Raw genomic sequence first — 26,724 nt, 5'->3', positions numbered from 1 at the left:
TGGATAGATAGATAGATAGATGAGAGAGAGAGAGAAGATAAATAGATAGATATATTAATAAGTCAATAGTAATACCCAGAATAACCACTACCAAAAACATAGAGATACACTCAAAACACTATAGATAAATCAAGATGGAATCTTAAAACATGTTCAAATATTGTGCAAAAAGGCAAGAAAAGAGAAACAGAGAAACAAATAAACAAACAAATAGAAAAGAGACCAGAGGAACAAATAGAAAACAAATAACAAATGGCAACCTAAAGTACTAACATATCAATAAATACCTTAAATATAAATCATCTAAATACACTAATAAAAAGTAGATAAAAAAAAATATGACCCAGCTATATACTGCTTACAGGAAACTCACTTCAAATTTAATGACATACATATATTTAAAGTAAAAGGATGAGAAAAAGAAGATTGCCCTCGCCAACACGGGTAAGCATTATCCAATTCACCAAAGGCCAGGATAGAGCAAAAATGTGAAGGAAGGGTGAATTCTCTGTTCTTGAGCTGGGACACTTACCTTCTCCTGCCCTTGGACATTGTTGCTTCTGGTTTCTGGGCCTTCATATTCAGATTCTGGACTTACACCAGTGCCCTCCTCACCTTCTTAGGCCTTGGTCTGGGAGCTACACCATTGGTTCCCTTGATTCTCAGGCCTTCAGACTTGAACTGAATTATACCACTGGTTTTCCTGGTTCTCCAGCTTGCACATGGCATACTGTGGCATATCTCAGCTTCTATAATTGTGTAAGCCTAATATTTTTCATCTATAAAATGAGAATTATCATCGCTTCATGAGTTGTGAATGCTGAGCTCATGCATGATAAATACTTAGCTCAAGGCTGGGCATAACAGTCTGCTCAATAAATGGCAGTTATTTCCAATAACTTTAAAATCATTTTGAAGTATATTATATTTAAAACACCAGAAATAATTTTTTAAAGCAGATATTATTAAATAGTAGCATACCAATAATTTTAATGTAAGCATTATCGTCTATAAAGCAAATTCTAATAATACTGAAATATATCTAGTAAACCTATGATTTCAATAAGAGGAGGGCTTATTACATTTTGTCAGTGTGTAGGGGTATCTGGTAAGCTCACTAACATTAATTTTACCAAATTAAGTGAATCCAAAGGAAGCATAAATTTTTCCAGTTTTGAATTTTGAGCCCTAATGAATAAGCTTTAATGTAAGGCTCATTTTAAAAAGTTCTTATTATTGAAAGTTGTCAACGTGTCTTTCCAAAGCGGGGGGTAGGGAAAAACAACAAAGCTTAGTGTGGTTAACAGGTTATATTTATTATTCTCTACAGTATCTAAAAGGTAGACTACACTGTAAGACTTTGTTAAAAATAATTCCTTACACAATTTTGGCAAACACAGTTACGAGTAAAACATAATTTTTAAACTAAAATCAGTTTGCGGTCTTTACGGAATTTACAGAAGTAAGCTAAGATTCAGTTTAAATTCCGAAGCAATTTTCACATTAAAGCATTTCCAAGATATAGAAAACTAAGAAGCTTAGATAAAGTACCAGCTGTTACCACATCACATGATGGAGAATGGGAGGAGAAGGGAGGGGAAGGAACACTTATAGAAGAAAGAAACAGAATCCTGAATTTACATTTGCTTAGAGGATCTCCCAAAGGCATCTTGGTCAGGCTAAATACATTTTTGAGGAGCAGAAATGGTTGGAATATAATAGTTAAGGCTCAACATCATGCATTCATAACAAAATACAATTACTGATATTTAAGTGGTATTGAATATATACAACATTGAAAACTTGTCACTTAAGTCAACAATACACATATTTTCCTTTTAAATCTTTTAGAACTTTGTAGGCACATTGAAATCAATCTTCATACAAAAAGAATAAATTTCAGATTCTCAAATTACATGAATATGACATTTTTATGAATATGTCAAAAAACAACTTTGTGCCTATCTTTTAAAAATAATTTCAATAGTGAAAATAAAAGTTTTCAAACATAAAACATTTTACAGAATAATTATGTATATAATGAGATAAAAACAAAAAAACTAGGAAAGATAAAAGTAAGTGAAAACTAACTTGCATATATTAATATTATAAAACCCCACCAACAATGAGCTTACACTTTGATCTCCTAAATCAGAGTCCTCACAGTTTCAGTGGTCATTTTCTTCCTCTACATTATAAAGAATCATAAAGTACAGTGAAAAATACTTCAAAGTGGCCACAGTTTCCCAACTAAGGATCAAGACACTGTGAAAACCCCTACAATGATAGCCCTTGACTCTTCTAATTCATATTATGATATGCATTTGCCAGATCTTATATACTGACATAGATAAATGGTAAAAGCACATCAGTTTTATGATTAAACTTGAGTCTACTAAAATATTCCCTACTATATCATTTTAGTAAATGTATACTTTAAAAATGTAAATGAGAAAAATGAAAAACACCTAGGTCTTAAGTGTTTTCCCTTTATTACTCTTGTTCTACAAAGCGATTCTGTTAAAGAACTGGAGCTAGCTGGAACTAGCCATAGATAAGAAACCAAGAATCCACGAACAATGAAACGTTAATTCCTCATACCAAAAATAAAAGAAAATAAAAACAAACTAAACAAAAAACAGAGCTTCAATTAGTCTTTTCAAATGTGGTTTTATTTAGCCCAAGGGTCTCTGTGATTGATCTCAAAGGCACTTTCTAAGAACTGCCCTTCCTCTTCCCCCAATTGGCACCTGACAAGGCAAGTTTATAATTTAATGGCCTGTAGCATGGTACTGTTTTTTAAACACTATCCTACATTAAGAAAGTGGGGACTTGAATCCCATCAAGTTAAAGTACACATAAAATATTACAAAGAAGCCCTTTTGCTGCTAATCTCTATCACTATCCCCCCATTCTCCAGAAGAAGCGCATACCACATAAACTGTATAGAGAAAACAAGCAACAGATTATCAAATGGCAATTTTAACCACTGCAGTAGTTTAAAGGATTGTACTGGTTACACTAAATATATAGGGGTAAAAAATGAATTTGACACAGAGTCTTGTGAAAACAAGCTTAACTTCCATGAGTTGTAAACAAGTATCAAGTGAAATTTCTACTTTCTCTAATTTTTGCTTTTATTTCTAGTTTAAACGTTTAACACTTGGGGGATATGTGAAGAAAGTGAAAAGGTGGTAAGTGGGATTAGATTTAGTTTTGAATAGTTTTTTCTTCAGCTTTATCAAAATAGGCATCTTCTTAGATAGCCTGACCATCCCTGTCATCATCTATCATATGAATATCTGATGTATTTTTGTCATTCTGCCTCAAACGGTAACTTTTATAAGCACGTTGAATGATGGTTGCTGAGACTGCTTCTTGTTTTCGTTTCAGAGTAGTTGTAATTGGCTCATATGTGATCTTAAACGGGTTGGCTAACATAAACCCTGATTCCATCTCCGATAGAACTTTCTCTATCTTTGTATCTTTACCCATAACTCGCTTTGAAAAAGCAAGTAAGATGTCAAAGCAATGAATTCTGTCCCCAACAGCCATGGGAAGATCCATGGCGACAAGCTGGCCTTTGTTTGGTTTTGCCATGAAAAGAGGGGGATCCAGAGCAGCTGCAAAATCTGAAAGCTTACTAGAGTCTATGTACTGGGTTCTATCAGGATCAAACCTCTGCCATATCTGAAAGAATTTCCTAAAATCATCTTCACTCAAAGCCTTGGTTTGTTTTTTAGAAGCAATATTTAAAAGCTCCATAACAACAACAATGTACATGTTTACAATGATCAACCATGATATGAGGATGTAACTGACAAAGTAAATAATCCCAACAAAAGGGTTACCACAATCTCCTCTAACCTGAGTCCCAGGGTTAATTTTATCAGGATCACAATCAGACCATTTACTATTGAAGACTGCATTGAGCATCCCATCCCAACCAGCAAATATTGTAACTTGGAAAAGACAGAGCATACTGCTGCCAAAGGTTTCAAAGTTAGACACATCATTAATTCCAGCTTCTTTTTTAACATAGGCAAAATTGTACATTCCAAAGATGGCATAGACAAACATGACCAGGAAGATCAGAAGGCTGATGTTCAACAATGCCGGAAGGGACAGCATCAAAGGAAGCAGGAGATCATGGAACACCTTTGGTCCTTTCCCGGGACGCAGGATGTGGATGATCCGAGAGAGAAGTATCAGTTGCACAAGGGAAGGAGGCACAAGATAGTAGCCTACCATCGAAGGCAGAAGTAGTCCTTAGTGTGGGGAAAGATAAAGCAAGCAGTAAAATTATTGAAATTTGATTGTATTTAGAGGAATATAAATTATTTTTTATTTTACTTTTTTTCTATATGTTAGGACCATTTTATTAATTCTTCTCATATAATAGTTTGCACATATTGAAAGTTTGAGTTGGCCAAATACAATCTGTGGCAATGCTCAGAGTATCCAGCAAAATTTGAAGAGGATTGTTTGTACTATCATTCTAGGAATATTATGGATCAAGTACTTCTGGAATCACAAATGGCATGAATCCATAACATAGGACAGAAGTCATATTTTTTTTCTGATTGTAGTTGGATCAAGAAAGTTAGTTCCATCCAACCTTTACTGGATAATTAACAAAGGTATCATGCAAACAGGCAAAGATGAATGATATAACTTCTGTTCTCAAATTTACAGAGGTTGATATTTAAACTAATTATAATGCAAGGCAGAAAAGCCTGGTTGATAAATTACAAAAAATGTCCAGCATTCAGTGATTCACAGATTATAATTTAATTAATTTATTTAATAAGTAGTATTTGGGCCCTTAGGAACTTTAAATGTGAACTGAATAAATGAGTCTTTGCCTAGAGGTTTTTTTTTCAGGAGGTGGTGTGTGAATGAGGGAACTATGGAAGTGCAAGATAGCACTATAAAACAATGTGAGATTATAATCACCATAAAAAGCATAAGAAATATTCTCTGGAGGTACTGGAGAGAAGGTGGTTCATTTTGAGTTGAGATGGTCAGGGAGGAGAGAATCACATGAAGCTTCTAAATGACATGATATGTTTGCTGAATCTGGAAAGAGCATGTCTCACATTTCTGTTGAACTTGGTCACTGTCAATGATGGCATTTCTGTGTTCTACTCTCATCTCCACAGTGTTTCAGTGAAACTTCGACTCTGGCTTAATTTTCATTTCTCTTCAATCTTCCAAACTCCTCCATTAAGCAGGAGGTATCCCCATTTACTTATAAACAAATTTTTCTACATCCTCACCACTAAATTTTCTTCATTTCCTTTCTAATTTAAAATCTGAATCTATCATGAGAAAACAATTTCCCTTGCAAAACTCTCAAGTGCAGACAGCTCATTCTTCCCCACTACATATTTCTCAGAGCACAAAGATGGAATAAGCAAGCATCTCTTTTTCTTTCCAAAGTGATTTCTAGACACCTTTTCATCCCATGATATTTATAAAGAAAAAAAAAAAAAGAAATTTCAGATACTTTGAAGATCATGCCATTTAACTACACCATCTCCTAATTTATTGGCTCTATGATTTTATTCTTCCTCATTCCGTCTTTAGTACTTGACTCATGTTGCTCTTTCCTCCCAGCACCTAAAATCAACAACCCATTCAAAGGCCAGTCTCTCAGTCTTTGGCTTTCTTAACTTTAATCATTTCTATTATTTTACTTTAGTCATACACATCTTTGGCCATATTCTGGACCCAGGCAGGGTATCTGACTTTCGGAGATCTCAAATTCAGCTTTCTCTCTAACTGCAATTTCCTCTTTCCAGATCTTTGATTCAGTAACTCCCACTTCAGTCTCATAGGGCTCATTAATTCCATATTCCTCTTTTATCTTCCTATCACCCCACTCTTGTCTTTATGTACTTTTCTATCGAGCTTCTTGAACTTGTCTATCTGTAGTTAGTTACACTGCTTCCACTGCCAACTGAATGAATGAATTTTCTGGAAGCAAAGCTGGACAGACAGTTTATCTACATTTTTTACTACATAGAATAGTATTTGACAATAAACACTTAAATATTGTCCTTATTCTCATGGATCTTACATCTATAATGTGTCTTATGGGAAGCAGACAATAAAAAAAAAAAACTTTTCTCTGCCTAAAAACACTTTTATCCTAGATTATTTGACTACCTCCTTATCCAATAGGTATATATATAGATTTTTGCTTCTTCCACAAAGTTTTTCTCTGACCTTTACTCACTGATTAGGTGCTTCTCACTTTGTTGCATCTCCATAGCACCCTATGCTTCTTCCTTTATCACACCCTTCATAGCACAACATTAAAATGCATTGTTAATTACATGTATCCCTTAATAGATTATAAACTATGTGTATGCAGGAATTATGCCTATCTTATTTACTACTGAATTCTTTGCATGTAGCATACATAATATCTATTCACAAAGAGGGTATTCAAATGTATTGGTTAAAGAAAACACTGACATCTCCAGAGTAAAACTAGTGACCAATTCATTACAGCCTTAAACTCTAGTGTTGCGAAAGTTAGAAACGGTTTTAGAGATTAGAGGAAAAGGAAAATAGTGAGCTTGAAAGGTTATATCATTCTAAGATATAAAGATCCTTCTACTGTCATCCTTAAAAAAAAATGTGTAGGTGATAATACTGAAGGGATAATTAAGTATTTATCTGGTGGTCTGTGAAGTAAAGTCTATGTATTAATTCAAAAAGTATTTTTGAATATCTTTCATGGGTCAGGTATATGTAAATGAATGAATGCAAAAATGTAAAACATTTCTGTTGGCAATAGCAAAGGTCCCTACCTGTTTTGCTTACTAAGAGGCTATATCTCAGGAGACATTTTAATAAGAGTCTGTTTGAATCAATTTTACTACAAATGAAAATCTGACTAAATTAAATCTTACCCGTGATGGAGAAAATGACTACCATAAAATCAAAAATGTTCCATCCGATGGTGAAGTAGTTACAATTGAAAGAGATGAGTTTCAGGAGACATTCTCCAGTGTACAGCATAACAAAAACTGAGTTAATCCAGTAGAGAGCAGCATCCATTTTGGGACTCTGTTCATCACTTTGTATCATAATGGCTATTGCTTGGAAACAGATAAGAGCCATAATGATAATATTAAAAATCTGATTTGTTACTAAGTCAAAGATGAATCCTTGGAACTTGTTCTGTGGGTAAAAAAAAAAGAAAAAAAGAGCAATAATCAAAGTAATAGGATACACACACACACACACACACACACACACACACACACACACACACAGTCCTTGGATTTACAACTTTCTTCTCGGCATAAATAAAATAATAAGTGTTTTGGCCAAACTATAATTATAGCTTATAGTCAAAACAGACAAAAAGACCATCAAAAGCTTTGTCAGGAGACATATTTTAAAACTTTTTGTCAAAAGCAATTTTTGTTAAGAATTTTAAAAACACATGTATGTTTTTTAAAGATAAATATATATGAAACTTTTTTAGAAGCGTCAAAAAAAATCTAGATGCTTTCTTACTCCTGGGCGAGGTACTGGTTTTTGAGAGTCCTCATACATCAGCTTCTTCAGTGCACGGTACTGTTTCTTCTGTTTTACTGTTATGAAGATATTTGAGCCTCCCTGGTAAAGAAATAAAAAAAAATATATCAAAATCACATTTAATCTAAATTTCATCTTATATTAATATGTATTTTGTAAAGCTTGGCAATGATTGATTTAATGATTAAAAAAAAAGGCTTAATTGCAATGAACTAAATCATGTTTAAACATGTCTTCTTGCATAAAAATTCATATAAAACATATATATATATGTACACATATGTATATATGTGTACATATATGTATATATATACAATATTCTGGTAATGAGTGATATTGAGTTACCCTTTGGTGCACTTTCTTGTGGGTTGTCAACCCTATTTTAACTTTTCAGTCTACTGAGGTCTGCCTCTTATTAAAGACAATGGAAAAACAGCAGGGGATATCTGAAAAGGTTTCCTAAGAAAGGCCGAACTCAAAAGCTAAAGGTAAAGTTGGTTTATACCTTTTAATAAGCATGAGATAATAGAACTGGTCATATATGTATTGTTAAATGTTCACGTATTAATTTTTCAAATACTATCGGAAGATATTTTTTTACTATTATTCCAAAAGCACCTTGTGCTTATTCCTTCTAGGCCTTCTAGAGCTTATTCATCTTGGTATTTCTAGTTTTCATTTCAGTATCTTACACACAGTATATAAAGTAAATAAGAGGAGAACATTTACTGTGTTAATCTGGGAATTAGGAATTGTTACTGCCCTAAATCAGGACTTGATCACTTAAAATTGTCAGGGGTCACCAACTGGAAGCCCAGAAGCCAATCCTAGGATATTATCCCATTAGGCTGAAGTTCCTAGGAAACTGAAGCATCCAATCAAATGTATATTTGATCATTAGGAATGATGACTTTCTACTTCAAGCATAAAAAGCTACTCCAACTGACAGAATGCCTATGCTGCTTATGACTTTCAAGGCTTTGAATATTTCGGAGACTAAAACAGTATGGCTTATTTTTCTTAAACTTTACATATTTGTGCAGATGAAAAACAATATCATTATTTTTCAGCATGTCATTATTTACAAACATATATCTAGAAATACTTGTAATATTTAACTTTTAAACTTGTCTGTATACATTTGAATATAGAAAACAATGTACAGATGAACATTTTACCAATATTCATCAATATGCAGGAACACCAATCATTTTTTAAGTAGGTACCAAATAAAAATGACATTAAGCTGAATCTAAAACCATTATTTAAAGCAGGACATTTTAATAAATATTTTTTTTATTTTTTTCAGGTATTGATGAACAGAGAATATTTATACTTACCTTTATTTTAAGCTTTTGGAAATTAGCAATAATAACACCAGTCAGCATCGTCAGAGGAAGAAATAATCCAAAGATAATAAAGCCAATAAAATAACAATACATGTAGATGTTGTCTTCAAAATTAGGCTGCATATTCACCTAAAAGTTAAGAAGTAAGGAAAATAAGTCAAAGCACAGAGGATTTTTAGGGCAGTGAAAATACTCTGTGTAATGTTATGACGATAGGTATATGACATCACACATTTGTCCAAACTCATAGAATGTATTACACGGAGCGAACTCTAAGATAAACTATGAACTTTGAATGATTATGATGTGTCAGTGTAGATTCATTTTTGGAAAAAAAATGCACAATTCTGGTGAGTGATGTTAATAAGGGGGAGGCTATGCACATGTGGGCAAGGAGGGGTATGTGGGAAATATGTGTACCTCTCTCTCAATTGTGTTGTCAACCTAAAACTACTCCCTGAAATAAAGTCTTTAAAAATGAAAACAAATAAAAAAGTGAAAAAAATTTAAAAAATAATGATACTGGCTTTTATAAAAATTTATGACAATAAAATCCAACAATGTTACTTGAGGCAAAGTTTCTTCTTTTGCTCTTCGGTAAAGGGATATCATTGCTTTGTTTGTTGGATTTTAAAGCTGATTGTATTGGTTTAATCATTGTTACAAAGTCTGATCATTCTTTAATGGGCCTATTGGGCCTCAACCTTTGTCTGTAATCCTGGAAGGATTTCATTGTCCCTAAAATACTCAATCTGAAGTGTATTTAATTTCTGTCAAGCATAAGCATTTGCTTTTACACTGTTAATTATTCAATTATTGCTAGTACCCTGTCCTTGAATTACAAAAATGACTTCACTTGAACTTTAACAATGGCTCTAAGATTATATTGTACTTACGCCAATAGAATCAACAGCTGAATTCATAATAGTGATCCATCCATTAAATGTTGCCTGTAAAAATAGCATGTATTTAATTATTATGGAAATCTTATGCTTCATGGCAAATAAAAAGTAAAACAATCATTATTAATACAGTAAAACATTTGATTAGTAAGACTGACCACACTTCAGTATATTGTGTAAATAAGATCTTTATAATTTTCATTATTACATTTATGTTGTCTAACACCTATTTAAAACTACTTAGCTTAATTATACTTAATAATATAAAATATTTTAAGATAGTATAAAACAGAAAGAGAGAGAGGCAGATAGATAAATAGTAAATAAATACATGGTGCCCAAGAGTCCTAGTTACTTGTAACTGCTATAAATGTGCTCTTCTATGGGGAAGCTAAAGCAGGAATGGTTTACTTCCCCAAATTTGTTAGATATTTGACAACTGAGTAGCCATTCCTCAAAGCGCTAAGTAGAAAAGAAAACATTAGCAACCTGAGTTGGCCAAAAATTATGACCACATTAGCTGATCAGTGATGGAAATAGATCTGACCAGTACGTGCCATTTCCTCCGACTTCTCCAAAAAGAGCAGAAACCGTATTTCACTTTTGTCTCTCCAAAGGAACATACGTCCCATAACATGTATCTACTAACTAATAATTGCTAAAATAATTTATAACCAACTCTATTAATCAAGCACATTTTATCCTTTACATTCACACACAATATGGATAAACACATAATAGATTTTTAAAAATCAAAAGCATACTTACTACTTGAAGCAGTGAAAGAAAACCGTTTCCAACATTATCAAAGTTTAGTTTTGCATTCTCCCATGGCATAGATTCATTAAAGACAAGACTTTCACATTGACTCTTATTCCTGACTTCATAAATAGGAAACCTTCCTCCACTTGTTGGGTCAATGCATTCATAGAACGTGCCAGCAAATAAGTGTACTCCCACAATGCTGAAAGCCAGCCAGATCACAAGGCAGACCAGAAACACATTCAAAGTGGGGAAAGTTGTTTTTATCAAAGCTCTCACAACCACCTGGCATGTAAGAAACAAATATGTAAATTTTAAGTAAGAAATGTGAAACTATTTTGATTAAATTAAGATTACTAATTAATGTAATATTACATTGAAATTTTTTTAAAGGCCATCTCTAAAGATTTAATAGGCCATATGCTAGTATTTGAATAACCTAAATAATAAATTTTGATTTAAAAATATACATTAAAACTCCAGACATTCTCATAATGTTTGCACTAAAAAAATCATCAAAAGACAACAGAGCTAATTAGTATAAATACTAGAATAAAGAAATATTTCACTGATTTAACACATTTATTAATTTCCTATATAGTGCAAGAAATGGGCAAGATAACTGAATATGTTTATATATATGAGATTACCCAGAAAGCATATAAAATGAAAGCAAAATAGGCTCAGACCTCAGTGTTGGGGAGTCTGACCCTGAGGAGGAAATAGCCCACAAAGGCATTAAAGTAAAGAAGTGGCAAGGGAAATAAAAGAAGACAAAGAGATTATAAATCAGTGAAGTCAAAGCAAGAGACTGTTTCAAGAAACACTGAATGGGCACCCAGTGCTTACAAAATCACAAACCTCCTCCCTGAGCCACACTATCTCACTCGTGAACCACTCCAGAGTAGGAAGTTTTGGAAATGAATTCACCACCCAAACTTGAATAACAGCAATGGCCTCTAATCAATTCCCCCATTTTCTCAACACGCTTTACTCTCTAATATAAAAATCAGAATTTTATTCTTATCATTCCACTAATGTTGTTATGGCAAATGTAAAGTAGTTGCTATATCCAATAGAATATTCTCAATCTTTGCCATTTGTTTATCTTTCACGTAGCATTTACAGAACTTTTGACTCCCTTCCTCCAACCTCACTTCTTTCTTTCTGAGGCATCATTGTTCTCTTTCCTACCATTTTAACCTATCCTTCTCTCAGTCATTACTGGATACATGTATCCTTTGCTTATATTTTCTTGCTTATATTCCCTAGTTTTCTGGCCTTGAATTAATATTTTGACTTTTCTGTTTTCATCAACATTTTAGTTCCAAAACTAAGTCACAGATCTTTTGTTGACACTTTAGATATTTTGAGGGGTCCATTGATGATGCCTCTATCAAAAAACTGTTATGCCTATTAGAAAATATACATATTTAAGAATAAAAGCCATGGATATGGTTGACGCAAATATCTGAGTAGTAAGCACACCTAAGACCTGAAGCTTTTTAAATACATAAAATATTAATTTTGTAGTCATGTTGTTTCCTTATATACTCAGTGGTATAGCAACATTCACCTACAAAACTCCAGAGGTTGAGATGAAGCTTAAGATCTGGACCTGACCTTGACCTAAACAAGGCTATTATGTACCTGTCCTTTGATTATCAATGGCTACTGTCTCATTGCCATTCTAAATAAAGTATGACATCAAATGGTATAGTGCTTAAATTCTGACAAACAGAGGCAGCTTCTCTGGCAAATATCTTCCTAATTTTCTCTAAATTGAGGGCAGACAATTTGCTGATTTGGGCATTTTTCTCCCTGTTCCCCCCTATACCGTGTATCTAAATTTACTAGGGAAAAAATTCTGGTCCTATCTCATAATGTGTTCTACAAGAAGAACTTATTTTAGTTATATTCATTATCATGTATGTGTGCACATATGTGTTTCCCAGCTTTATTGAAGTATAATTGACAAATAAAAAGTGTATATATTTAAGGTGTATAAAATAATGATTTAATATATGTATATATTGTAAAATGATTACCACAATCAAGTTAATTAACATATATATCACCTCATATGGTTCCTTTTAAATTTTTTGGTGGTAAAAACACTTAAGGTCTACTCTCTGAGAAAATTTCAAGTATACACTTCAGTATTATTAACTGTTCATAGTCATCGTGCTACCATACTGTACATTACATCCCCAGAACTTATTCATCTTATAAATGAAAGTTTATACCCTTTGACCAACATCTCCCCATCTGTATCTCTCCGTGTAGTTTATAGTCCTAGAATGTTCTATGAAATTTTCCTTTCGCAAATCTGTATTTATGCTGGAAATTCATCTGTTTTGTTATTTTAACCTCAATTTTACAGCCTTTTTCAACCACTTTCTCCTTTCTAGTTTATTTTCCTCTCATTTTGGTTTAAAAGTAAACCAGTGGGGATAGTACCACCTTGTGGGCCCTCATGATGTTGTTAATAAAATGTTTCATAAGTTATAATATAAATTACAATTAATATTTTATTTATTTGTTTTCTAGGTGTATGTAATTGGAACTTTGCTATATTTGCTACAGTAAAAATATTTCTCCCCCAATATCACAAATCAAATACATTTGAGGAATAAGTTAATTAGTTTTAAATCCTTTCATAATAAGTCAACCACAGATTCATATGAATTATTAAAAGATTATTAATAATCATGTTCTTGCACATATATTAAAATATAATTAATGTACTTGATACAGTTACATATGTATATATATATGCACATATATGATATAAAAATAATACTATTAAAACTTATGCAATATATTTTTGGTAAAATTCATATTTTAAATTACTTATTATTCTGTTTGGATTTATGACAGTTGCTCATGTTCTGAGATAAAAACAAGTATCCAATTTTTCACCAAGTGAAAAGAGTTTAAATGTTATGATGTCTTAATAAATGGCAGTTTAAATATAACATATAATGTACAAACTATAAAAATAATACAGTATAAACATAAATAATTTTCTTATTTGATCCTACTTATATTGAAAATGTGACATGTAGTATTAATTGAACAGGCTGGCTTATGTTAAATGATATATGTAAATGAAAAATGTAAGAAAACAAATGTATAGTTATAAAACAAAAGGTAAAATTAGACTTTTTCTGCTATTTCTGTACATAATTGATCTGTGTTTATCTACATAATGATACTATTTATGGTGGTCATGAATTCTTTTATTTTGTATTGGTTGAGCCACATGAGATTTCCATTACAGGACCAAAAGATTGAACATTGGCTATTTTATGTGGTTTAACCTATTAGTTTATCTCACATAGTTCAGAGTTTTTGACATAGGAATGAGGGAGAGAAAACTGGTAAGAATTCACAATCTGTGAAGTATGACTTTAAAAAAGTGAATTTATTTTAAAATGCAAACTTTTATTCAGTAAATAACTACTTATTGTGTATTATTATAATTTTAAACAGTTAGATAGCCAAAGTTTTATTTTTTGTCAGTTATATTTTTAATATTGAGATAATTCATTAATATTCATATATATCCTGTGGGTTAGACAGAGAGTACTTTTGAAAATATATTTTCTCTCAACTATTAGGGGTTTTTTTTGCTTATCTTTATTAGTTTTCATATCTTATGAGCAATAAAGACCTAAAATCTTAATAAGCAGAGCTAATATATCTTTCTTCTATATTATTGAGTAGTAGAATATAAGGTTTTTGTATTAACATTGTTAAAGATACAAATGAGATTACAAAACTTTTAATTTGTGGAAATTTAGTTATTCTAAATAAAAACTTTTAGATTAATTTAAAAACTTTTCTCTTACCTTCATTCTTTCAAATTGAGATAGAACTCTGAGGGCCCGAAGAAATTTAATGGAAATAAGTGGTTTTAGTTCTTCCCGAGATTTGCCCATTAAACTAAGACAAAACACCTAGATATATATAAAAAAAAAAATTAATAGGATTTAATCTTAACTTTAACCAAAACAATCTGTAAAACAAACTTTGCATTTATTACAAAAACTACCAAGTGAAAGACTACCAAAAATATGCAAAAGATTTAATATATATTTTAATATTTATTAACAATGATTTACAGAAAGTTATAAGAGAATCATTCTGTGTTAAAATAACTTTAAAAGGATAAAAAATATTTTTGGTAATGTCCTAAAAAAAATTTTATATTCTATAATCTGCATAATTAAGGATTAATATTACATCCATTCTTAGTTTGAAATTAGATTAAAATAAAAATTAGATTAAATATTGTCTATGTATAGATTACAAAAAAAAGTATAGAGAGATATTAAGGTGATTCTGTAAAGTAAAGATATATGAACAAAAATGATTCAAGGTTTATAAATGTTAATGAAGATTGAGCAAGGCGGTAGAGTTTTGATTAATTTTTATTGTACCTTCATCTTTTCTGTATTTACAAGGCAACATAAATGAAAACTTTGTTCTTTTTTACTCTACACTAAAGAGATGGTCTTGAAGTGGGTTTTGAAGTAAGGATATCATATGTTAAGCATGGAGGGATGTGGACACATAAGAACAATGACCAAGAAACAGGAAGGTAGGTTGCAGGTTTGTTTGGAGTAGAAGTTTAATTTGCAAGAATTAATTTAGAAGATATAGGTCCCATATTTTAAGTCATTATTTATAGACTGAGATGCTTCAATCATTGCTTATAAAATAAGGAGCCGTTTTTTCATTCAGCATAATTATTGAGTGCCTACTATGTGATATGAATTATTTCAGGAACAGGGGATAAGGAGAGAATCAAGTTGAGAAAAACATTCTTCCCTAATGGGGCTTATTTTTCAGTGGGAGAAGACAAACAATAAGCAAAATCAATGAATAAATTATATAATATTAGTAGGTGCTACGAAGATGAAGAAAGCAGAGAAAGGAAAAAGGGCATATTGGAGTAGTGCAGTTTTTAATAGGGAAGTATGGAAAGACCTAACTTCAAAAGTTTTATTTAAGCAGACAGAAAGAGGTGAGTCAGCAAATCTCCAGGTAGATGGATGAATATGTACAAAGGCACTGAGATGGAAGTAATCTTGGCATTATAAAGCTTCAAGAAGGCCAGTGCTGGTGGTGCAGTACATAGACCAGGATGGAGGAAAGAGAGAGTAATAGGAGATAGATTGGATCATATAGAGACTTGTAGGCTTTTGACTGCAGACTAGCTTTTACTCTGAATGAGATGGGGTGCTTATTGAAGATTTTCAAGAAAAGAAGTGATTTGAGCTGACTTCCATTTCGTAATAGTAGAATATACGTGGTTGCTATGTCAAGAATAGAATGAAAGTGTGTGGTAGTGGAAGCAAGGATATCAATTTGGAAAGTACTGCAGTGATCCCAATGAGAATTTTTGGTAGCTGGGATTAGTGCGGTATTGGTGAAAGTAATGAGAAGTAGTCTGATTTTGAATATATAACTTAAAAGTTGAGCAAACAGGATTTAAATATTTTAGGAAGCTGATATATTCAAGATATTGTGCAACAAACCTATTTTGCTAGTAGTGGGTGCATAGGTGGACAATTAGAATAATCCAGGAATGAAGTACTAAACTTTTAAAATTTTAGAATGAAAAGAAAAAAATATTAAATATTACAAATGAAGAAATATGAGATGTTGGTAACTAAAAAAATGTATAGAGAGAGAAAAAAGGAAGATATAGGTAAATGGAAGAGTAAGAGTAAGAGTAAAGAAGAGAGAGCAAATCAAACAGCTTTTACATTGTTTCTTTAAAATACGTACAATAACAACCATGAAGTCTAGCCTGTACCAGCCATTAGTGAAATAGGCTTTAAAACCATATGCCATCCACTTTAGAAGCATTTCCAGAATGAAGATGTAAGTGAAGATCATGTCAGCATATTCTAATAAGATTTTAATAGTCTTTCTTTGATCGATATATATATCTTCAAAAGCCTGTGGGTAAAATTTAAGGATTAGTGTACATGTAATTTCTAAAAAAGTCTTTTGGCATAGAGGGAAATGGAATTGGCCATCTCTAATAAGCAGATGGTAAGCAAAGTCATAGGTCATAGTCTCAAGGGCTGATTCACTTTGCTTGAATTTATTCACATAATCCATAAGTACCATTTTCTGATCCCATACCTGTAGTAGACATCATTAATTGATTCCAGAACCGCTTCTTATAGAGACTGGACTTGGTCTCATAATTGTTCTAAATAGTGATCCAAAAAGCCTCTCTCAAATCAGTTAAAGAAACAACATAAGAGACAGAACCTTTGGTCATATCCGACAGGGCTCTTATCTCTTATCTCACATAGTCAGCTCACAAATATATGTCACTTGCTAATAATGAAGCAGAGATTTAAAAAAAATGTTTTTACCAATCCATACTGCTATTATAAGAAAACATCACAAAGCTTGTTCCATTGCTGAAATAATCAGGTAAACTAGTGGAAAAACATGAATATGAATAAAACTGTTAGTTTCTCCAAAGCTTCTCAGTTTTGGTAGGTGTAAATTTCACTGTGGAGGATGCAAAGTCTGATAATACCGTTCAAAGCAATTTCATAGTGCTTTTATTTTAGCACTGAAAAAAGACAAAAAAGTACCAATAATCTCAGGTACATGTGTACCGAAGTACATTCAAGGTCAAAAAGTAAACAAAGACTAAAATAATCATACATAAAAAATGGAGTGATTTGTATAAATCTACTGTTAAATAAAAGTAAACATAAAATAGCAATAGAGTTACTGACTTAATTGAACCAATTATGGAGTAAAAGTGTCTGTAAAAACAAATTATAAATATCATCTAGAGTTATTATAGAAAAAATTATTTTATTACATGTATTTATTTATTGAATAGGTATATAATATAAAATAATATAAAAATATGCCAGAAGTCTCCATTTTATTTTTTTTTAAATAATAAGCAAAATCAATTTATGGCAGTTGAATTGCACATACTGGCTACCCACATAGAGTGGGAGGGAAGTATAATTGGTCCAATTATGGTTCTGAATTCCTGGTAATGTTCTATTTCTCAAGCTAAGTAACAATTACACAGGTGCATTCACTCTTTGAAAAACCTTTATATTATATGCTTATAATTTGTATGGTGTTCAGAATGTGTAATAAATGTGAATATAAAGTTTACTTAAAAATATATACAGTACAAAGTCTGGTTCCCAACCACAACTCCATTTTCTCTGTTCCGTGCATCTCATAATTAACTATTTCTTTATCCTACTCTGACCTTCTTCAATCAAAGTCAAGCAAATAATATATATTTTTCTTCCTTTCCTACATAAAATGTAGCATGTCATACACTTTATTCTAGATCTTTCTTTTTTTCTTATTACCATATTTTGCAATATCAGCATTCATACATCGTCTATGTTTTTTAAATAACTGCACAGTATCCTATTGGATGATTGTACTATAGTATAAATAGTCACATATTATGGACTATTTTTGCTTTTCAATCTTTTGCTAATACAAAAAGTCTCTAGTTGTAAATGCATTTAATACATTTTCAGATATTTGTAGGATAATTTCCAAAAATTAAGATTGTTGAGTCAATGGGTAACTATATTTATAGATCAAAGGTCCTTAAAACTATAGGCAACACTTATCTTTCTTTACTGAATAGGTATCAAAGTACTGGCACAATGTAATAGTTTTGCATATGCACATTATAAAATTTTGGTTCTTATATGAAACTTTATTAAATAAAAAGAATTAGGTATCTATTTACATTCCTTTCCACCACTGTCATTTATATATTTTGAAATTGTATTAGTTATTTACTATCGAATGAGGCATACATAGATCTAAAGAAACTGTAATGTATGTCTTCCAAAACTAAAATCATAAAATATAAACTTTGGTGCTATAATAAGTATTCTAGGGAAAAATAATTTGGCATGGTGACTTTATAAGTTAACAGATACATTTTTCCCATAAAAGTCACATACTTTCACTTACCAGAGCACTTGTGCTGAGCAGAGTGACAAGGCCAATGAAAAACTTAAAAAAACTGTTTTCAACTATCTTGCAGCAGGTTTTCCTTATGTTTTGCCACATTTTTCCTCTCTTAGATTCTCTACTGATTTGACCTGGTGAAGATCTTCGTCTATAACCTGCCAAGAATGAAACAGATAAGAAAATTTTTGAAAACTTGTGAAACAGTAAACATCTCAAACTTTCTATCGTATGCTTTAGCAATTATTTATTTACAGAGTCTAACACAGGAGATCTCTAACTTGCAAACATTTGATTTTTACTCCTGCTGTACTGACCACTGCTTCACTGAGGAAAAAGAACAAAGAACAACTTAACTTGTGAGTTTGGTAATAGTAGGAGGAAAGAAATTGTGAAAGGCAGAAATGACTTAGCACATCCCCTAATCCTGTGGGGCAGAGTCTGAGAATAAAATTTATCCCCCATACCTATAAAAAAAAAAAATACACACATATGTAACATCTGAATATTGCATTTGGTAATATGCCTAAAAATTCGTCCTCTGAAGATTTTCATGGCATAACAAGCATTCACATTTAAATACACAAATATTTATAAAATGCTAAGAGGTATAATATCAGTAAGTCAGTTAAAGTAACTTCAGTTCCTGTGTGGCATGGGAATGGGAATTTTGATAGAGACCGTCTAAGGAGCTAACCTGGATTATGGAGTATGTTGTGGGTAAGGTACCTGTGCATGATTTTGAACTCTACCTTCTGGTTAAGAAAGTTAGCATAAGGAAAACCTAAGGAGAAAGGAGTGATTAGCAGGTAAGAAAATAAAGAAATGAAGTGGGTGGAGTTTAAAGTCAACTCTTTTTATTTTAGAATTTTACCTAACGTCAACTTATACATTTTTGATAAAAAAAATATAAATATAGGAAATGTTTCTTCCCTTGTCTTAGATGACACAAGTCCCAGAATCCAGTCTAGAATCCAATCTACTAAGAGGAGATTCTTACTTTGAATATAGGAATTTGAGCATTTAGCAGTTTCTATTTTGATGTTTTCCAGTAATTTCAAATGTCCAGAGCCTTGTAGTCATTTGTTAATCTTGCTAGGAAACTAACTTTAATTAATTTTAATTAGTTTATATGTTACGTATCTAGTGAGCCAACCAATTGAAGCCTTATAGATTTCTTACTATTTATGTGGAATGTAAAAATATATCACCATTACATGATTTGTTTTACTATGACAGTTACAGGATGTTTTCATATGCGTATTTAAAAATTGACTTCATTCCATAAAGCACAAAAATACACATATACATGCATACACACATACTCTAATTTAATCTTTTTAATAATACCTAAAGGTAAATTTTATCATTATCTTCATTTCACAAGTTAGAAGATGAGTCAGAGAGGGTAACTAAAAAGCAGTAAGTGGTGGACTGATATTTGAACCCAGCTTGTCTGATCCCAGAGCCAACACTCTTAACACTCTTAACTACTGTATTAGATTCTCTAGGAAAGAAGCCTTTTACTTTTTTTTCCAAATGTCAACTTTTTGCTTGACAATTATTGTAAGTTTATATCAGGATTCATGTGGGCATGTGTGCATGTGTGTGTGTAGTCCTTAGGCAAATTAATAAACTCTCTAAAAAATGAAAAATATATCCAATAGTATTATTTAGGTTAAGAGAAATTTAGTCTAATTTCAATATAATGATCAAAGGAAAGTTTTTCCTTACCATTTTTAGGATGCTTTTCACGTTCATAGATCATTTCTTCTTCTTCAGAGATAGCAATATCAACTGTACTGCATTCAGATGAGCTAGATGGCTTTACTTTCTGAAAAGTCAAGTCCCATCAAAAATGTGAATAAAATTTCATTTACTCACTGTAGTTAAAGTTTATTTCACTTACAGAAATAAAAAGACATTATATACATAAAGATTGTTAGCAGGTTTAAAAGACTTTAGGCCAATTTCATGGTTGACATTAAAATGAATACATATCTTTGTGAGTTAAGCTTTAAAAAATTATTTTAAAAATTAATTTAAGCTAAGATAATTTTGATTAAAATTGATATTTAGTTAATAGCACTGTTCTCTCAAAAGACGTATAGTCTATCTATCTCCAATTTCCAAAAGGATTTGAGTTCCAAAAGCTTTCTTAAAGTTATTCACAAGGTTCCTATATATGCTATTTCAATTAGATAAGAAGTATCAGCAAAAAATCACTCTCTGATGCTAAAGATCAGTAGACAAGAGTGTACTTAGTTTTTATTGTAAAATCCAGTCCAGATATTTTTTTTATATGTTTTCATAGGGCAGGACTGATGTAAGGTTATCCTGAAGTGAAATGAAGGAATGGAACAAGGAATAGTGTTAAGAATAGACCTGAAAAGTGATATCAATCCTATGAAAGAGGCTAGTTGCAGATACTGACATTTTTTTCCCACCCTACTCTTGACTGAAGTTCAAGACCAGCGAGGATAAGGTAGTCATGACTTCGTACATGTGGTAATAATGCAAGTGACACGCTTGGCCTTTACTTTAAATGATTTTCTCGCAATAATTTATTTTATCTTATTTATCATTTAAAAATGAATATACAACATATCATCCTTTAATACGATCAAGATCCTAAAGATAGTAGAATAAAAAATTATTTTCTAATTTTAAAAATTAAGATATGTGTGTTAAAACATTTGGAAGAGAACCAGTCTGATTTCTTAAAAATTAAGGAAAATCTAGGTAAAGTAGAGCATACAAAAAAAAGGAAATTATAACTATTTTGTCCTACTTAATAGTCTTAGGTACAATAAGTGTCAAGGAGATATAATTAGGCAGCTTCGTTTGCTTAAACCTTAATGGTCAATTGTCAGTAAGATGTTATGGTGCTTGATTTTAAAAAAATATATGCAGCAGGATATTACTCTTTTTTTAATTAAAAAAATATTTTTTATTATGGTGACATTGGTTAATGAAATCCAGTAAGTTTCAGGTGTACAATTCAACAGTAAGGCATATATATACATTGAGGATATTACTCTTAAATAAACAAATTGTTTTCATTGTTTCGACTTCTCTTAAATTTTCTTTATTTCTGATAAACTGAAGGCTATAGCAAAGCACTACTGATTTGGGAAGAGACAACAAAATGAATATTATATAATTATTATATAATGTTTGGGCATTCAATAATTGAGAATTACATACCTTATATTTATATGTTTTTTTAGAGTTTTTAAATCCTTGCATCTAAACAATTTGATGTAATTTTTCCATCCTCCTTTTATTATGTATTATTCTAAATTTACAAATAAATCAATTAAGATGCAAAATTATAAATAATTTATTTTAGTAGATTACTTAATGGCATGAGAAAGTGACCATGGTATGTTGCTTCACTGTGAAAAAAGTTACAAAATCCAGTGTAAAGTTCGATGTTATTTTCATAAAATTTATATAGTAATAAAAAAGGCCAAAGGTTTAAATACCAAAGAAACAAGTATATGTGTCTCTGAATTATCAGATCATATGTGATTTTTTTCACCTGTGATTTTTATATTTTATTCTTTAGTTTTTGGTATTAGATCAACATCCAAAATACCCATGGGAGACATGATGTGCCAGAGATTTTGAGGACCCAGAGAGAGACATTCTCTGCCCTCCCCAGTGCCTATGAATGATCTGAGTCCTTAGTGAGGTTCAATGCAAGAAGCCCACAGCGCCGATGTGATATGTATAGATGTACCTTTCTATTAAATTACACCTCCTACTAGACATTATGCTGCTTTCAAATGAAGACACTAAGACTGTAACCAGTAGGGTATGCATTTTAGAAGATAAGTCAACAGTGACATGTACCCTTCTTTGAATGTGTTCCCATTTTTTTTGTTGCTGTTGTTGTTCAGGAGTTTATAAAGCTACAAACTACAAATCAAACTAGTGGTTTTTCTTTATTCTTTTTAATCCAACTCAATTATCTATGTTATAATATATGTTGCAGAAATAAACTGATAAAAATCTTAGAATTTTAGCAAACAAGAAAGTATTTTAGCACTCTTCTAGTCCAATCTCAGATTTTAAATATGCTCAGGAGAGTTCAGTGATTTCTCCAGTAATACACATTGATTCTGAAAACTTAATTTTCTTTGGTATATTTTTCATAACTCCATACTGCTTGCTTATTAATTTATAGAAATTTATGATTATATTATCTAATGTTTACTAAGTGCTTACTATATATTGGGCATTTTTATATGCACCACTGAACTATTGTTCTTAATCCTTCTGTCTTCCCTTAGAAATAGGTACAATTTTATCCTCACTTACAGATGAAGAAACTGAAGTTTAGAAAGTTTAAGTAACTTGATCAGGATCATAAAATCAGGAACAAGGAGTGCTTTGCTAAGACTGAATGGGTGATCTAATTCTGGAACTTGAGTGCCGATTCACTTTCTTACAAACAATGCCATAAGTCAACGCTAAATAATCAGGATATTGAAACATCTTACCTCTTTGCTGCTTCCATAGCCTGACTTGCTCTGAATCTCCTTATTATCCAGATTTTCTATATCAGACTCTCCTGAAGCAATTGGTACAGTCTCAGAAACACTAGGGCTGGGAATAAGTGATCGACTTTCATTTTCCGTCATTGTGATTTTCTCTGTGCCACTGCTTTTTTCCTTATCCTTGAGGAAATCTTGGGTGTTGCTCAATTCAGAAAGGGTATGGTCAGAAATATTCTCTTTAACATATGTACCATTTACATTGTCCATTTTCTCCTTGGGAACATTTTGTTTTTTGCATAATATTTTAGAAAGCACACAATTTACTGCTTTCTTAATCCTTGCCACTGCATGCTGGAGATTTTTTGCTTCATCATTTTCTTCAGTTGTTGCAGAATTGTATGAACTAAATGAGCTCACCAAAGCCAGAAACAGGTAAAATATCTAAATGAGGAAGTAAATAAAAGTAAGTGTATCTCATTTTTTGTTTCCTTTTAAACAATAATAATAAAAAAAAAATCCTTAAAAAAAAATCTAACCTGGGATTTGAAAACAGTATATGAACTATAATGCTATTTAGGCTATTCAGTTCTTATCTACAATGGATCAGGAGCTCTGCTAGGGGTTTGCATAGTCAGAACTCATCTTAAAGACACATTCTATGAAATATTTGTTTCTCTTTTACAGATGAAAAGGCAAGGTTAACAGATGTCAAATATCAAAGGTTGCAGAGATTGAACTTAAGTCTGTCTTATGTGGAAGCTTGTTTTCTTTCATTGAACCAAGCTGCCTCTCTCAAGGTGAGAAAACAAATTGCTGCTCCCAGTGGCTGACTTCGCTTCAGTCCTCTCACAGGCAGACACGTAATTACATCTTCATAGGTTCTGCAAACCCATAAGGAATCTCCTGGGGAGAGAGCTATTCCTGGTTCTGAAGCCCACATGTGATCCTTGAGACATGCAAGCATGGGAATTGGGTAGGTTAATTGACTACTTGTGGTAATAAATTTGGTCATAAGAAGGAGATGAGTTATAGAGGAATCATTCCTAAGATTTGCAAGTTATTTAAACTCAAGAAGTTGTGTATTTTGACCTTTACCATCACTGAGAAATATGATCAGGCATGTTCAGTTTCTGGAGAATTAGGCTTTTATCTTGTTTGTAATTGCAGAGTATAAATGATATTTTTAGATTCTAGTGTTAGAGGTTCATATTGATTAATATCTTAGACTTAAAGTAATAACTTGAGCATTTTGTCTATTATGGAAGTTCCTCTCCAGATATTTGAGCTTTTTAAGATTTAATTTACTTTATGCTTTATATATTTTTTAGAGGGCAAAATTTAAATGGCATACATTATGTTTAAGAATATATATACAGTTAGTTCTCATTGTTATCCATAGGTTTTTAGAAGCTGTGACTTTACATGAAATGACATATAATGAAACTAATTTTACTATGGGCTAATTGATATAAACAAGATCTAAGTTCCTACAGAATTGTTCACCTGTTGGGTGAAAATAGAGCAACTCATATAAAAATAAAGTAGTATGGAAGAGAAAAAAGATGCAAGATTTACCTGAGTAATTATTTTTCTGATTAGTAGTCGACAAATGTAATATGTATTAAGGGTCTTCTATTTTAATATTGTTCTAATTATATCTTATATAAACATTTAATTTGGGAATATATAAATATATATGTGATAACATATATATTTATAATCAATTTTTTTATTTTTAAAAAGCAACTGGATTTTGTATTGTTTTCTATTTCTTTTCATGTTTCTATCCTTCTTTGGCTTAACCAGATACCACAATTCATCTGATGCGATTACTTAAATGATAGGTAAAACAATTTTTACCTGGAAGGTACTTAACTGAAACTTCTAAATCATGTTAAATAATTAACAAAATTCTGTAGACGCAAGAGTTACAATTTTCTAGTTTAAAAAAAGTAAAAGCACTGTTTATACAGTGCTAGCTAATTTTATTTAAATTACAATAGTCCTTTAAGGCATGTATCATTGTTATGTTCATTCTCTTGTTAGATATTGTCAAAGTTTAACAGGCTGTGTAATTTTCACAAAGTCACTTAATTAGTAAATAATAGGACTGAAATTGGAACCTATGTTTGCTTGGATCTGAACTCTGTATTTTTTCTACAACTTAACACTCATGAAACTATTTAAAAGGCACTTAAAATACTTGCTTTTGTATATGGTGATTTTTTAAGGTTTCTGCTTAAAGCTTTGAATCACTGTTGAAATTTTCCTGTGTGAATAAGATAAAATTAAATTTTAAATAATCAGTATCTTCTTTTTATACAAATACTGTCATTTTGGAGTGAAATAACAATGCTCTAGTACAATGAGTTGGAAATATGTGGGAAAAAAATCTACAACCTCAGAAATTCTCTCTTTTCATGTTTCCTTTGTATTTATTCTAGTGTTATTAACATGATGCCCCACAGCTGGATGACTGTTGAGAAAGAATAAAGTGTAAACAATTTAGGAAGCCAAGCAAGACGATGACCAATCAATTGGAAAGAGAAGTTCATGTAACTCCATTTTATCTTGAAATCTCTCTGCCATAGACTTGAAATTTCTGATCAGTAGGAATAAGAAAAATAAGAAGTAGAGTCCAAAAATAAAGAAACAAAAATGCAATTACATAATTACCTCAATATTCCTGTTTATTTGTTTCTGAGGTACGTGCACGTGTGTGTATGTGTGTGTGTGTGTTGTTTATAACAGCCATCAGACATAGCCCTTTCTTTGGGAATAGAAACCTACATTTCATGTGAGAAATCATCACCATCCCATCATTAGTAGTATGATTTAGGTTTGGATTGACACCATCTCCAGCTCTAAGAGAGGACTCTGGGTAGCTTAACATAATAATATATGTTAACATATTCTACACCCTGGGCAATAAATAATAAGTGTATTCTACACTCTGGGCAGTAGAGATTAGTTCAGAAATGGACATGTAACTCAGAGCTAATTAGATAATAGGAGAAGTTTGCTGGCTTCTAAAAAAGAAATAGAAATTTTCTTTTCTATTAGACTTGATATGTGAAGACATAAAGCTTTAGACTGCAGTAGCCATCTTGATAAAACAGAGGCTAACAGACAGTAAGGGGCATAGAAAAACATAGATCTGAAATATACAAAGAACCGTCTCTAACGATCTTGTTTGAACATGTGTCACACCATGACTGAAGTGAAATCTCTGATATTTTGAGTTATGTATGTTGATATATATGCTCATTTTGTTTCAACCGTTTAGGATAATGTTTAATGTCACATGGAGTTGAAAATGTACTAATAGTTACACAGGCAGAGGATAATGAAATATTTTTACTTGTTGGGCACTGATTTGGACTTTGATGATAAAGAGAAGAGCCATGATCCCTTTCATCATGGAGCTCACAGTTCAATAAGGAAAAGAGACAAGTATATCAACAATGAAAGGTAATGTCAATCTGATAAGTGTATGACAGGGGTTATGACCAGGGTGAAATATAAGCAATGAGGAAGGGCACCAATACAATGGAGTCTAACCTGTAATTTTTAAAAAGTCTTTTGGAAAATGTACTTAATCTCTATGACTTATGAGTAAAAAGCAAATATTGCGTCCTTTTTTAT

General features: G+C 31.5%; 1 protein-coding gene across 3 annotated transcripts in view; it reads right to left on the bottom strand.

Moving 5' to 3' along the window:
• Window positions 1–1,295: 1,295 nt before the first annotated feature.
• Window positions 1,296–26,724, bottom strand: part of SCN7A (sodium voltage-gated channel alpha subunit 7) — a 70,190-nt gene continuing 44,761 nt past the window's right edge. For all 3 annotated transcript variants that reach the window (XM_023529700.1, XM_011358226.2, XM_023529704.1), the window contains 11 exons: window positions 23,083–23,520; window positions 20,309–20,408; window positions 18,578–18,732; window positions 16,370–16,543; window positions 14,425–14,532; window positions 10,577–10,855; window positions 9,803–9,856; window positions 8,898–9,035; window positions 7,537–7,638; window positions 6,924–7,194; window positions 1,296–4,268 (listed from right to left, as the gene is read on the bottom strand). In XM_023529700.1, the coding sequence (XP_023385468.1) occupies window positions 3,259–4,268; window positions 6,924–7,194; window positions 7,537–7,638; window positions 8,898–9,035; window positions 9,803–9,856; window positions 10,577–10,855; window positions 14,425–14,532; window positions 16,370–16,543; window positions 18,578–18,732; window positions 20,309–20,408; window positions 23,083–23,520 (2,829 nt within the window). In that variant the 3' untranslated portion in view covers window positions 1,296–3,258. The remainder of the gene's footprint in view (window positions 4,269–6,923; window positions 7,195–7,536; window positions 7,639–8,897; window positions 9,036–9,802; window positions 9,857–10,576; window positions 10,856–14,424; window positions 14,533–16,369; window positions 16,544–18,577; window positions 18,733–20,308; window positions 20,409–23,082; window positions 23,521–26,724) is intronic.

This window comes from Pteropus vampyrus, unplaced genomic scaffold (assembly GCF_000151845.1).
Source record: "Pteropus vampyrus isolate Shadow unplaced genomic scaffold, Pvam_2.0 Scaffold2, whole genome shotgun sequence".
In the NCBI taxonomy this organism is placed as follows: Eukaryota; Metazoa; Chordata; class Mammalia; order Chiroptera; family Pteropodidae; genus Pteropus; species Pteropus vampyrus.
The sequence above is the reverse complement of the archived record's forward strand: the minus strand, read 5'-3'. Positions and strand labels throughout refer to the sequence as shown.